This window comes from Artemia sp. Qi Xiang Cuo, chromosome 3 (genome assembly GCF_049724085.1).
Source record: "Artemia sp. Qi Xiang Cuo chromosome 3, ASM4972408v1, whole genome shotgun sequence".
In the NCBI taxonomy this organism is placed as follows: Eukaryota; Metazoa; Arthropoda; class Branchiopoda; order Anostraca; family Artemiidae; genus Artemia; species Artemia sp. Qi Xiang Cuo.
The window spans coordinates 93,774,223-93,788,734 of NC_142796.1; the positions used below are offsets into that span (position 1 = coordinate 93,774,223).

The 14,512-nt window shown below is 34.8% G+C and overlaps 1 protein-coding gene across 1 annotated transcript in view; it reads left to right on the top strand.

Moving 5' to 3' along the window:
- LOC148954766 (ubiquitin-conjugating enzyme E2 S) overlaps window positions 1-11,098 on the top strand; it is a 35,987-nt gene extending 24,889 nt beyond the window's left edge. Inside the window, exons 4-5 of the mRNA XM_089087236.1 lie at window positions 6,914-7,042; window positions 10,252-11,098. Coding sequence (XP_088943362.1) covers window positions 6,914-7,042; window positions 10,252-10,416 — 294 coding nt within the window. The 3' untranslated portion in view covers window positions 10,417-11,098. The remainder of the gene's footprint in view (window positions 1-6,913; window positions 7,043-10,251) is intronic.
- Window positions 11,099-14,512: the final 3,414 nt, after the last annotated feature.

A 14,512-nucleotide genomic window follows, 5' to 3' on the forward strand; every position in this document is an offset into this window, starting at 1 on the left:
AAGAAGACACGGCTCGTGACACTGAAGTTTGATCTAGAGCCAATCGGAGGATTCATAAACTACGGCCGTCGTTGGGATCGTCAGTGGCTGGAGATCGCAAAGCCTGCCACCCGTGAGCAAAACCTCTAGAAGGAGACATTTCGTCGTCTGCTATGCGCCACTATGAGCCTGGATGCGGCTTTTACATGCAAAAAGTACAAGTAAATAATTACAAGTACAAGTAAATAATTTCAAGTCCAAACCATTGTTTAATAAAGAAATTTGAAGGTAAACCCAAAAAAGAGGTGTGAAGGAAGAGATTATGTGCCCCTCCCAAAACGAACTCCGAGATCTTTTCTGAGGGGGGGGGGCTATGATTTTGGTTACCTGTTTTTACTCAATAGATTCTTATAAATGTAACTAAGAATCCAATAAGAGTAAACCAAAACTCAGCTGCATGTAGGGGGGGGGTGATCCCACCTTGTTTTGTGCACATTGATATTATCAAAGATATGTCCTAGTTATGCACTAACGTTTTCAAATATCTGTTCTAATATTAAAATGAAATCTAACTAAATAAAATCAAACAATTTACTCCAATGATTAATATCATTTTTTCCTTTCTAAAAAGGAAGCGTGAAGGAAAGATGCACACTAACTAACTGAGCAAAACCAGCCTGGGATGTGCTAAGTGTGAAAATGAAGGAATTGAGGGGAGAGGGGGAGGTTTGTGAAGTATGTCTTGAAATACGGCTGATATAGTATCATCATGAGAATTAAATTAATGATGACCAAAATTTAACGGAAAAATGCAATAGAGTGCGTAAGCTATCTCTATGACGCTGATGTTAATATCAGAGGGAGCCATAATTAGACCTTGAGTGTGGACCTCCACACTCCTCGGACCATAGGACCCAAAATTCGGACGACATCGGAGTGTGAACATAATGTAGTTAACTGAACTGAATGGTTTGGAATCGTATGACCAGACTAAGTTAGTTAGTGGACTTAGTTTTCATGCGTCAGATCGTGCTAAATATTACAGTACCCTAAATACACCCTAAAAATATTGTAAGCATTTGACAGGATACTATCCCTGACACATTCTAGTATATGCTGCCTTAAAAAACTATAAATAATGGAGAAATTCATTCTCCATCCCCCTTATATTCATATGGTGGTATACATCCATATACCACCCGTCCTGAAATATTGGGATTTTCACGATTTACTTCATATTTTGGATTTTGGGTGTGGGTGCTCGAACTTGTCCCCGTCTCTGAAACAATTTAGCATATGCGTGCCTGGATGTATATGCATGTTTTCTTCTTTTTTTTTCTTTTTTTTTTATCTTGATAGATTTAAATTGCTTAAAATATGGATTAAGGCTCGTAAAAATAAGTAACTGAAAATGAATAGTGTGCCCTATTATATTCACGCTAGTGGGGTCAAAACCTTACAAAGGTTTTCCGTCCCACTTTTGTAAGTTAAAATTATCCCTAGGGTTGACACCGGACAACTTAGTAACCTTTGTGATAACTGTAGCCCGTCATGAAAAAAGTGGGGTAGCAAAGTAACAATGCTACTTGGCAGTTTTCAAATTTGTTGGCAGATTTTGTCTGAAAATACAATTTTTACATATAAAAATAACTTTTGCTCAAAGAAAAGCTGTCAAACCATAAGTTGTGCTGCTAAAGTGTTGGCAGCTTTAGAAATTCTGTCGAATTCTACTACTAGCAGCTTTGGAACTTTGTTCATACCGGTCTGTAGCATACAAACTTCTTTTACCACCAACTATGTCTTCATCTACCACCATCCAAATTTTAAATGGTTTCTTCTATAAAATGTTTAATTTTTCGTGTCTAGATGCAAATCAAACTAGGTGTTGTCTCCAATATGCTTTGGGAAAAATGCTCTCTATAAAAATTGAAATCGCTAAAGGGCCAGAATATACGTCTATTTTAGACTGACAAAACATATTCTTGAAACGAGGTTCCTAATTATCAGGGGAACAAAAGTTTATAAAACTGATTTTTTGAATTGCAAACTGTGAAACCAGCAAAATTTATAGGCCCGTAGTCCAAGATTGACGAATCGCCACAACTCTGCTTTTAAGAAAGCTCTCCGCTTTCGAGTTCACATTCTAAACTCTGAGCTCCCAGTTTTGACTGCTGCTTAGTATAGGAAGAACCTCGGCTCATAGTAACCAAAAATTAAAAAACACGCTTCAAATGAAACTGGTAAGTGAGAAAAAGTTTCTATTTCGAGCTGATTCAGAAATGGTAACTATTATCGAAATTAATTTTAATAGTAAAATTTTATTTGAAAACAAATTCAAGGGAATTTTGGAAAAATAATCTGACCCCCCTCCCCAAAAAAAAAGGTGTTAGATCGAAACACAAAGTACACCATTAGAATTACCTTGGCCGAAAACTCTTTTAAGGAAAGTTACAGTCCCTTGGCTCGATCAGCAAGGAAAATCACTTTTCTGCCAGGATAGCATCGATGCTACCTTACTTTTACCTTACTACCTTACTCTTTTTACTTTTCATTTTGTTCCGTACTAGTTTCAATTTCTTACACTACTAGTGGAGTACTGGAACATCATAAGCAGCTGTTTAAAGCCTCATTTTAAAGGAAATTGCTACATCTGTGTACTTTTGTAATTCACAAAACACAATATTTAAAATATAATACATTTGGACCTTCTGCTTTATAAAGAAAAAAAGAAGGAGATTTGTTGGTGGAAAAATCCATTGCACCGGAAGGACAGCTCTTGCCAGAGGGCAAATGGAGGGCTCTAGGCATCCAGTATTCCAGATAAAATTTTAAGAAGGCAATAAAAACGAGCATTTTACATCACTTTTAGACATACCTTTCTTTGTTCTAAAGTTTCCAGAAACACCGTCAAGGACTGTAGAATTTGAGAAGCTAACACTGTAGATCATAAGAAGTGTGACAATCGTCCTACTCAAATTTCAAATGTATTGTCCAAACAGAGGATCTCAGGATATAAAGATTATCTAGAAGTGTGTATTAACGGCTCAGTCAAAGACTAGAAAGTAGGTTCAACTCCATTAATTCCAAAGAAAAAATGAAATATAAATAAAATATTTAATAAAAAATAAATAAAATACTAAATAAAAAATAAAAAAATAAAATAAAAATAAAATATTTCAAAAGGTGTGCTAACAACTCTTCAGTTTTTATTGCTGAAATTGGGGTAATAATAGACGGTTTTAAAACTTTTTTTTTTTTTTTTTTTAAAGTCTGGAAGTCTAAACAGAGTGGTAAAGCCTAAATAACCCATGGGTTATTTACTATGTAAGTTCAAATTGCTCTTGCTGTAATTTTTTTTTGTGGGGGGGGGGTCAGGTTCGTATCTGGGGGATGTGGCAGGGGTACTGGGTTTGAAAATGATGGCATAAAATCATGATTACTTCAAGACCCCAGATGGAAGGATTGAAGCCTTATGGCAAAAGTCAGTTTCACTCCCTGAAAACTTTGTCTTACAAAATCTACTCTTTTGCCCCTTGTAGATTCTAAAAATACATAGATAATTTCGGAGACCACACTGCCTTTCTATGACGATAAATAAATGTTCAAATAGGGATAAAATCCTCTTAATAGTATCCATTTGATCCTTTTAATAGATCCTTTTAAAGTTCTTGATGAAAAATTAACGACACCTGGTCGAGGAATTGACGAAGGTATTACCCCATTATTTGTTGATAATTTCGAAAACTCTTTTACCAATCTAAAAAATTTCCTTGGGAAAATTTCCCTGGAAAATCTTTTATCAAAATAAGTTAGTGTAAGTGACTTTTGTTTTATTCAACAAACAGGAAAAGATCACTTCAATCATGACTTTCGCCTTTCCAGATAAAGATTGCTAAAAAAGTTTTCGAAATTATCAACAAATAATGCGGTAATACCTTCGTCAATTCTTGGATTAGGTGGGGTTAATTTTTCATCAAGAACTTTAATGATGCAAGAACAATCAGTGCTTGAAAACGGTCTGAAATTTTGTTTTAAACCAGATAAAGTCCCCGTGGAAGATATTATCTCTTCAATAGAAACATCTTTGCATAAAAACACAGACCTAATAAAAGATGTTAGCTTAGTAAGAGCCTCTACCGTGAAAACCCTTTCTAATTTGTATTGAAACCGAGATTTCCTAGTACGAACATCAAAGACATAAGAATTATAAAAAACTTGAAAAGGGATGGTTCAATTACAATTACAAAAGCAGATAAGAGTAACACTTTAGTTGTTATGAATACTGAGAACTATGAATCAAAATTAAGAACTTTACTAAATGATGAAAAAACATACAAGAAGCTATCGTATAATCCAACTGACTCTTTTACAAATAAGTTTAAGAACAAATTAAAGTGCTCAAAGGATGAAGGAAAAATTACACCTTAATTTTATTACAAATGCCTGCCACGCAGTTCCTTGTGCTCTAAATTATAAGGACTTCCCAAAATTCATAAGCCTAACCTATCCTTACGACCAATTGTGTCAAGTACAAGGTCACCAACAAGTGTTTTGAGCAAATGGTTAGTGTCAATCTGTAAACCACTTTTGTCTACACAGATTTTGTACATTAAGAATTCTTCGAATTAGGTTAAAAAACTGAAAAAAGTAGAAATTTCTTCAAGTTCTTTGCTTTCAAGCTTCGACATTGTATCAATGTGCACAAATATTGATGTAGAAGCAGCCGAAACTCTTCTAGAAGGAAAGCTGTTAAGAAATTTGGATTTGATTAGTGGAAAAACAAATTTGGAAGTTTCTATAATTTTGGTATTTAGTAAGGTTGCACAATAAGTTCTCTTATTTTTTTCAATTTAGAGGGGAGTATTTCGAGCAAGAAAATGGTTTACCTATGGGGGCCCCTTTATCCCCATTATTAGCTAGTATTTTTGTAGAGAATATTGAAACAATTGCGTTAGATTCATATTTTTGGGGTCGGTATATGGATGACATAATTTCTGTATGGGAGTATGGAGTGGAGGAAATAAAAGCATTTTTGGAATATCTTAATTGTGGGGGGGGGGGTAAAGTTTACTATAGGATTAGAAAAGAATGGGAAACTTCCTTTTCTTGATTTTCTTCTTCTAAAAAATGAAAATATCCTGGATTTGAAATTTACAGAAAACCGACAAATAACAATAGATTTTTGTCTTATAGTTCCGGTCACACTCGCCAAGTAAAAATTGGTTTGATCATTTCTTTAACTGATCAGATCTTCAGTATTTGCTCTTCAACATTTTTTGAGGAGTTGTCTTTTCTAAGAAAAATACTAATAAGTAACATGTATCCAGAGTGGTTAATTAACCAGCCTTTTCCAAAAAGAAGAAAAATGTTTCTAGAGATTTCTAAGGAAGTCTTGAAGACAACTAGGGAGAAGGATGTTTTTTGTTCCTTACCATATGTACCCGGGCTAACTGAAAAGCTCAAAAGAATTTTACAGAGTAATGGTCTAAAAGTAACTTTAAAGAGTAGTAATACTTTGGGTAGTTTTAAATTCTGGGAAGGATCTAACTTCATTGGGGCAACAAAGTGGGGTCTATCAGATCCCATGTACTTGCGGACTTACTAACCAGAATTTGGAAATGAGGTTATTACAGCATAAAGATTCTATTTCTTCGGCTTTAAAGCAAGACTCTTAAGTCTGAAGATTTTACGTCAGCCCTTTCAGAACATATTTTCAATTTTACAGGCAATTTTACTTTGTTCGATAATGTCTCTTTGATGTTTAGGGACCGGGGTTTAAAGAAAAATTTTCGTGAAACTCTTGAAATAAAGAAAATCTTATTCAAGAATATAGCTTTGAATCGTGACACAGGTGAATTTGGGCTGAATTCTATCTACGATAATTTATTAAAATCTGATAAAGTAAAGTTCAATTCACCCAATGTAATTGACCTCTGTCCAAATGTTATACCAATGAACGCTAATGAACCGAATCCAAGAAGGTCAAAGAGGCTAGCTACCGCCTTTGTTTTGGGAAGAATTAAAGAATTAAACAATATGTAGTTTTATTTTATTTCGTATATAAACTATTGTTTTAAATTGTTTCAGTTTAGTTTTACTACTGATAACGGTCACGGCATATGTGACCGAAATATCTGGGGGTTTTTGGGAATTTCTATCACTGTCTGTGAAACACTGTCTATTAAAAGGATTTTATCCCTATTTGAACATTTATTTATCTAAAAATACAAAGATTTATCGGAGACGTCATTTTGAAATTTACCCATCCCCCTCCCCCTTCTAGAGATTGAAGAACTAGGGAGGAAATTTTATTGCGTGAACTTTGTCTTGAAGTTTTTATCTAACCTGTTTGTCCAGGTTTTTGCTTTTAAAGTTGACCTTGCTTTGACTAACTGCTAATTTTGTTCAAGGCTTGAATATCAATAGCTTTTGATAGGAGTCTTTTCAAAAATCAACTTCTTTTTTTCTTTTGAACTCTTACACGTGCACAATTTTAGGGAATTTCTTTCGAAATTTTGAGTTGCTCCCCACTTCCCTATGAAGGTGAGGTTTGGACCCATGAAAGTCATGTAACTATATTTCGCTTATGATAGATTGAGATTGAAAAGATTTTTTTCTTCAATACATTGCTGCTAAGTCAGTGATTTATCACACTAAAAAGTGTACATTCTGTATATTTTTAGAAATTTTGAGTTATAGATGCTGTCTGCTATAGTTGGTCCTACTGTATTAATTGTGGAAAGCTAGATGCCTCGCGGACGACTCCTTTTCGACCCCCAGCTTAAAACTCGGGCTGATAAATATTTTCCATGTAAGCTTGCAGCTTCAAATTATTACTGCTTTAGACGTATTTATTTATGCAGAATATGTTTTGACTTGAGAATATGGTTTGTTGTCAAGTACTTTTCTTTCAGTTTATAGGATTTTTTTTTAGACTATCAAATGTCTTTTAATTGTTCCTAATGCTGAATCGGCTTTAAATGAAGAAGCCGGGAAGTTATTACTGGAAAAATATGATGACTATTTTTCAAGGGCCAGATTGATGACAGAGATTCATGCGCAGGTTAGTCAAGTTCTTGAAATTTCCAACTTTTTTTTTATTTAGAACAGTATTGACATTTTTGCTTCTGGTTTATTTTTATTTCATTTGAAAAGAAAATTGAAGGCATGATTAAGTATTGATTCAGGCCCGTTTGCTGGGTATTTTGCTTTGGGGGAAAAGGTATGGCCAAAATGGCAAGGTACTTGCTAATTAAATAATTTTTGAAGGAAAGTAAGGATAAGATTTTAAAAATCATGACAAGAGGGGTACAGATGGACTATAAGCTTTCTCTAGTATGTGTGACTGCGTGACTTTATTTTTAATTATACGCACTTCATTTTGCTGTATTTTTTCTAGCTTTTATATTTTTGCTCTAAATTTGTTATGTTAATTATTCCCCTGTGTAATTTTGAAACTTTAATGTTGAAAAAATAAGTTTTGGAAACAGTTTGATTTTGAAAATAGTTCGTGGTAATGAACTGTAGGTACGGAGCGACTTTGGCCAATAGTAGCTGTAACGCTAAAAAAAGGAATCGGATAAAAAGCAATTCATAGAAACAATTGACTTTTTATGCTGATTCAAAATATATAAATTACATTAAGTTTAATGTTAGCCATCAAAAGCTATGAGCCTGAGAAAATTTGCCTGGCTTCTTAATGGCCTCTGCCGCATAGAACATCAAAAGCCATGCAGAATTTCCATCCATACGAACAATAATACCAATTTCCGTCCTTCCGAAATTCTGAGGTAAAAATATTATTAAGGGTTTATTCAACGAAACTACTGTCATGGAAAATTGTTACTAAATATTAAAGTATTATCCCATGTTTTAATTACAATCTAACATTTTAATTCTTAAGTAGATTAAATAAAAACAAACAAGTTTTTTCAACTGCAAGTAAGGAGCAACATTAAAACTTAATACGAGCAGAAATTATCACGTATATGAGGGTGTTTTCCCCCTAGTCAAAACCTCGCTCTTTACACTAAAGTTCGAATTTTGTTCCAATTCTTTAAGAATAACCCTTAATCACAAAGGCCGTTTAATTAGAATAAATAGCTCTTATGAAATTATTAAAATAAAACTTTAGCGTAAAGAGCAAGGTATTGACTAGGGATCAAACCCCTAACATATGGTCCGTATGTGCGATGGCAGGATTCCCCATGATGTTTGGTGTTGGGTCCCCCCCTGGCATTAGAAGACGTGGACGACAGAGAAAGACGCTTGGCCGATCCTTAGAGAAAGAGGTTACTTTGGCAGGGACATCTTTGGAAGATCTGTGGTATCAAGCTCTTCAGAGGTCGTCGTAGAGAGGCACCGTTGTCGCCTTATGCGTCAGACGGCGTGGGAGGAACTAAGTCTAAGTAAGTAAGTGGAAATCCGGCGCCCCCTTAATAGCAATGTCCCTTCCCCTATGAAAACATCCTCCATGGAAAGATACTCCCACGTAATCCCCCCCACTAGAAAAAATCCCTCTTGAAAACGTCTGTATACTTCCCAATACTATATGTAAACAATGGACAAGGTTCATAACTTGCAGCCCTTCCCCCGGGGGCTGTGGAGAATTAAGCCATCTTCAAAGACATAGTTATTAGATTTTCGACTATGCTGAACAAAATGGATGTCTTCCGTTTGAAAGAGCACTCTCGTGATATTCTAGGGCCACTGGATCGACACGATCACCCCTGAAAAAAAAATAAACAGGCATCCATGATCTTTCTTCTGGCGAAAAATACAAAATTCCACATTTTTGCAGATAGGAGTCTGAAATATATAGAGTAGGGTTTTATGATACGCTGACTCTAATGGTATATCTTTTGTTAAGATTATATGATTTTTAGGGGTTTTTCCCCTTTATTCCAAAAATAAGGCAAAATTTTCAGGGTAAGTCTCGTAACTTTTGATAGGTAAAACTTGATGAAAGGACTAAACTTGATTAAACTTATATATTTGAAATCAGCATAAAAATCCGATTCTTTTTATGTATCTATTGGTATCAAAATTCCGATTTTTTAGAGTTTCGGTTAATATTGAGCCGGGTCGCTCCGTACTTACAGTTCGTTACCACGAACTGTTTGAAAAACTGAAAAAGCGGAAGGCTGCCAAATATTTATACATACTGTTTATCAGCAAGAAACCGGCGGTTTATGTGGCCCGGTATACCACAACATATCTTGGTTGTGTCTGGGCATGATTTGAACAACGATCGAAAATTAAATGAAAAGACAGATTTTTTTCAACTAAAAGTAAGGAGCAACATTGAAACCTTTTTGAAAAGAAATTCGTTTAAAATTTTTATAATGGTCATTTTATGCATGATATGCTTTATTTTTAATTAGTTTTTAAGCTCTTTTTTTGTTTTGTTACATAACATTAAATAAGAGCCTCCAGGCCACCAATGGGCATCGAACACCTAAACTGTGCTGCCACAGTGTACTTCACTGAAAGTTATATGTATTTTAAACTGTGTGATTTTTATTTGTCAGAATATCCCAAAAAATAACGATATTATTGAGGATTACAGGGCGGGGGGGGGATTAGAGAATAAAGAGCATAAGCCAATGAGCATTTGATTTCAGTTGATCAACCTAGACATACATTTTATATTATAATCGACTTGAACTGGTTTTAGGTTTCATCAGACAACTTTGAAGATCGGCACTAATTCAAGTAGTTTCTGAAGATTTTATCGAAGGGCAAAGCCGTATCCAGGGGGGGGGGGTCAAACTAATGCAAATGCATAAAATGTGGGTGTAGGAAGGGTAAGTAGAAAGCGGAAACAATTTTTCAGGGTGAATGAGCAGAAAAACGCTCAATTATTGGAAAAACAGGCATGACGCACAACATTTTTACATTGTCATCTCTGTCAGTGACCTTCGGAACTTAATCAGTTTTCGGTGGTAAAAGGGAAAGGGAAGCTAAGAAATGCGGCACCAGAGTTCATGGTCCAAACTGGCAATACTAATCTCCGTATCACTGCTCTTTAGTCAGGAAGTGCGGTGGGTCGACGTTGCCGAATTACTATCGATTCCCAAAATACTTTGTTGTCACAGAAAAGACAAAGTCCCATAAATTGTCCATAAATATTTGGCCTTCTTCTTAAATATATTATATGAATGTATAAACCCCTTCCTAATGGCCTTTCTATCATATTTCTCGTTCTATGCTTTCTCTAGCTTACTTTAATCCCTTTTTTTTCTGAAGTAATTATAATGTTACCTCTTATAGAGCGGTCGGACATCCAAGACCCCTTTAGAAGAAGAAGAAGATGGGCCGAGTGCATCAAAGAAACCAGCAATTTCAAAACAGCCATTAAGTGGAAACTCAATGGTGGTAGATAAGAAGAAATTGTTAGCTGCTAAAGAGAAAAAGAAAACTTTAAAAAGGCTTTAAATTAATCTAAGTTAAACTGTGAAAATTTAGTTTTATCAATTTGTTGGCAAAATTCTTTTCAATAATGATCGCGGATTTAGTTAGATAAGAGGTGAATTTAAATTTTGCGATTATACTGTAATGTGTTTTAATCAAATTTAACTTATATTTGTATCCAGGTCTGTATACTTCGAGCTAAGACCCTCTCCCCCTCCCCCCCTCCAAAAAAGACTTCTTTGTGATTTCTCTATAATTTCCTCAATTTTTATGTAATTTTCTGTCTATTTAGTTTCAATTACGCCCCCCTCCTCACACACCATAAAAGAACATCTGTGTATGTGCCCCTTTGTAGCTGCTATTGGTACACATTTATGTATAAATATTATTCCCAGTGTCTATGTATAAAATTTTGTATGGTATTTTTGTTCATTTTAATCAACATTACATGCTTAAGATTGATACGTGGCCAATAATTTTTTTTTGTGTTGGTAAAAAAAACAAGGAACTCTTCTTGAAGAAGTGTTGTAAATTAGAAGAAGGTACCTTTGTCCCCTAGAAAGTTCTTTTTGGTATTTTCATGGAAAAAGTCGAAATTGACGCCACTGCACCGACGTTCCTGTTATAACACACCGACGCTGTGTTATAAGGATTAACAGTTTCGTTGCTTTGAAAATTAGCTCTATTCTGGCAAAATTTCTGTACGTTTTAATTTGGGAGCCGTTTTTTTTTTTTTTTTTTTTTTTTTTTTTTTTTTTTTTTTTTTTAGTGCTTATAAGAACAAGTCTGCTACGTAAAAGAACAGACTCGATGAAATCTTGGGAGTAGAAATAAGTGAAAATTCTTATTCCTCAATTGTCTCGAAGACTGTGCATAGTAAAAACAGAGTTAAAGTAAAATAAAGAGTTAAAATAGTGCTCTAAAAATTTTGCTTCATAAATTTATTCAAAGTTTAAATCAGTTTTTATTATGTATTTTCTCTATTTAGATTATTTTCTTCTCTTATATTGTTGCCTAGGAGGGGGTAGTTCAGGGTTGTGTATATTGGATCACTTTTGAAAAGAATGACAGTAAGCTTTTTGCAGCACACCGAGACGCTGTGGGGGGGGGGGGGTAGACAGGGCAAATTGTGCGGAAGCGTATTATACTCTGTATTTATATTAATTTTCGCTTATATTAATATATATATATATATAAATGAAAATAACGAACTCTTCCTATTGCTATTACATTATCTGTCCTGGGAGCCAAGGTATTCATGGCAACCATTTAAAGAGACATATTTACTCCTGTATAACAAATATATATACATATATATATATATATATATATATATATAAAATCTATTACAAAAATAAAATAATTTAAAAGTGTATTTTCACAAGGTGTTTGTTGAAGGCCAGTATATTTCGTGTTTTTTTGTTGTTTTTTTCTTATTGTCACTTTGTGTAGCATTAGTGATTTCGAATCAAATTTGAAGAAATTCTATTATACATGTTATTTTTAGGACTATGTGGCAGTTATCTAAGGTTGAAAATAGGGAACTCATCCAAGTTTAACTTTAAAGTTATTTTAGGCAATTTAGCCAATTAGATTTGTTAAGTTTTTATTCTGTGTCTCTGAGCTAGTTTTAATTTCAAAATTAACGAATATAATTATTTAGCCTTGCTGTTTTAATTCATGTCATTCAGACATTACAGCAAACACTCTCAGTGGTGAGGCAGTATTTAAGTACATGTATTGAAATACGTACTTAAATGCTAATAAGCGTGTTTAAACCCTGCAGCACTATTTGCTGTCATGAATTTGGTTACGCAAACTCATGAAAGGTCCATCCTAATACAACTATCATATTACAGTAACAGGTTTTCCGTTCTGGGCACAAGTACGAAGGAAGGAACTTATGACTGAATAGACACCCTAATCCCCCTTGTAATTCCCACTTCCTTTTCAATCAAAGGTAAAATTAAAAATTACGTACAGGGCAGTATCCAGGATTTTGTTCGGGTGGGGGGGGGGGCACACAAAAAGCTTTTATAAAAGCATCGAAAATTTGTTTATATACATTTTTGTTCTGTTTTTAAGAGACTGACAAATATTTTTATTAGGGGGAGGGCTAAAATCCCTTACCCTCCCTCCTGCATACGGCCTTGAGTAGGTGTTGAAAATAAAAAATGTACTATTTTAGTCGCTTTAATACCGAGGGGCTAGTGAACAAATTTTTTCCTATCCCTTTTCTTTGACTTGTTGTGTGAGTTCGATGTTAAAATAGCCAAGGCTATTGTCCCAGAACCAATTATCTCATTCCATTTTCAGTCAAAGATAAAAAAAAAAAAAAATCAGTATTACTTATCTTCAGTACAAAAAAAATACATTACAAGCAGGCTGCTAGGAAAAACGTTCAATGTTTTTCCTAGTAACCTAGGAAATAGAACTGATTTATCATTTTGTCTCAGTTGTTTTCAGTTTCATTTATATTAGCATTTCAGTCAAAACTTTACAGTTCACATTGTCCAATGTTTAAAAGGACCTTTTATTCAAATCTTTTGTACTTAGACAGTAACTGACCGAAGTTTTTCGATCGGTGTCAAAATTAAAAGAATCTTGTCTTTCTTAACCCGATTAAATGAACTCTCGATTTGTTTAATATATTATCTTAACAGTTTGCCAATATACAAATATTCATATGAAAAATAATTGCGTTTTTCTAGCAATTTTTGTCAATTTTCTTTGGTGACTGTTATTTTTGTGATATCGTACATTAAAGGCCATAGAGCCTTTTGTGGGAATTTTTGTTTATTTGTGCGTTAATGTTCAAAATAAGGAATTTTTAATCCAGATTACTTTAATCTGGAAAAAATTCAACCGGAAATTCCCAAAGCGTAAAGTTTGTTTTTGGCAATTAGCTAGACTGCTACTACTACTACTAACAAAACTCACCAAGCCGCCTAAGGCCAACACAGCTACGTATGCTCCTCCTCCATCCCAGTCTACTCAAAGCCCCCCTCTTTACACCCTCCCAGAAAGTTCCCATTTCATTAAAACCTCTCCTTACAACATCCCCCACCCCAACCGAGGATGACCTGCTTTCCGTTTAACCCTAGATGGTTGGCCGAAAAGGACAATCTTTGGCAATCTGTGTTCCTTCATCTACAGAACGTGCCCTAGCCATGTCAATCTCTCTCTTTAGAAACCGGAATCGCCCCACAATTTTTGCACAGCCTACTCTCTGAAATACGGTCAGTCAGTCGAGTACCCAAAACAATCGGTAGGCAATATCTCTGGACAACTTCTAGCAAATTTCCCTCTGTTTTTCGAAGCACCCATGCTTCAGAACCATATTTGACCACTGGCGTCACTGTAGCTTCCAATAATATAATCTTGGATTGCAGAATTATCTCCCTATTCTTCCAAACTTTTTTCAACTGTGAAAAAAAAACACCCTGGGCCTCGGCTATTCTACTTTTAACATCGTCACTGCAACCATCGTCTTTACTAATAATGCAACCTGGATACCGAGGTAAGTGAAGATGTCCACTTGATCGATCTTTTTGATCCTCTCCCCTTGCTACTAAAAAGCTTCTCCACCCTGTTTTAGAAACGAATTCAAACGCCCCTTTACCAAACATAAGATATAAAAAACCGCAAGAAAATTGATCTTCGTTTAACCAGAACATTTAGGTAGACTATTCAATACCTTCATATAATCTTTGAGAATCCTCATTAATGCGTCTATATTAGGAACGTAGCGATGATACTGCTGTAAAAGGGTTCCACTTGATTTCAAATGGGAGGGGGCAGTTATTTGTAGAAAGGGTATTTTTAAAGCATCAGATTAACGCTTGGTAAAACAAATAAGCTTGCGTTAGCATCTGAGGTAAAATTCAGACCAGGGCACTTCGTATAAGAGTTGTCGTAGAAACTTTGAAATGCGTCATTCGATTGGAAATTGAAAGTTCTAATTCGCTTTTTAAGAGTCAAAAGTGATTGAAGGGCAACCAGCCCCCCCCCTCCCCCTCAACGCCCATCAATTCCTTAAACACATCAAATGGAAATTTTGAGATAGCCGTTTTGTTCAACATAGTTGAAAGGTCCAGTAACTATTTCTTTGGGGTTGACA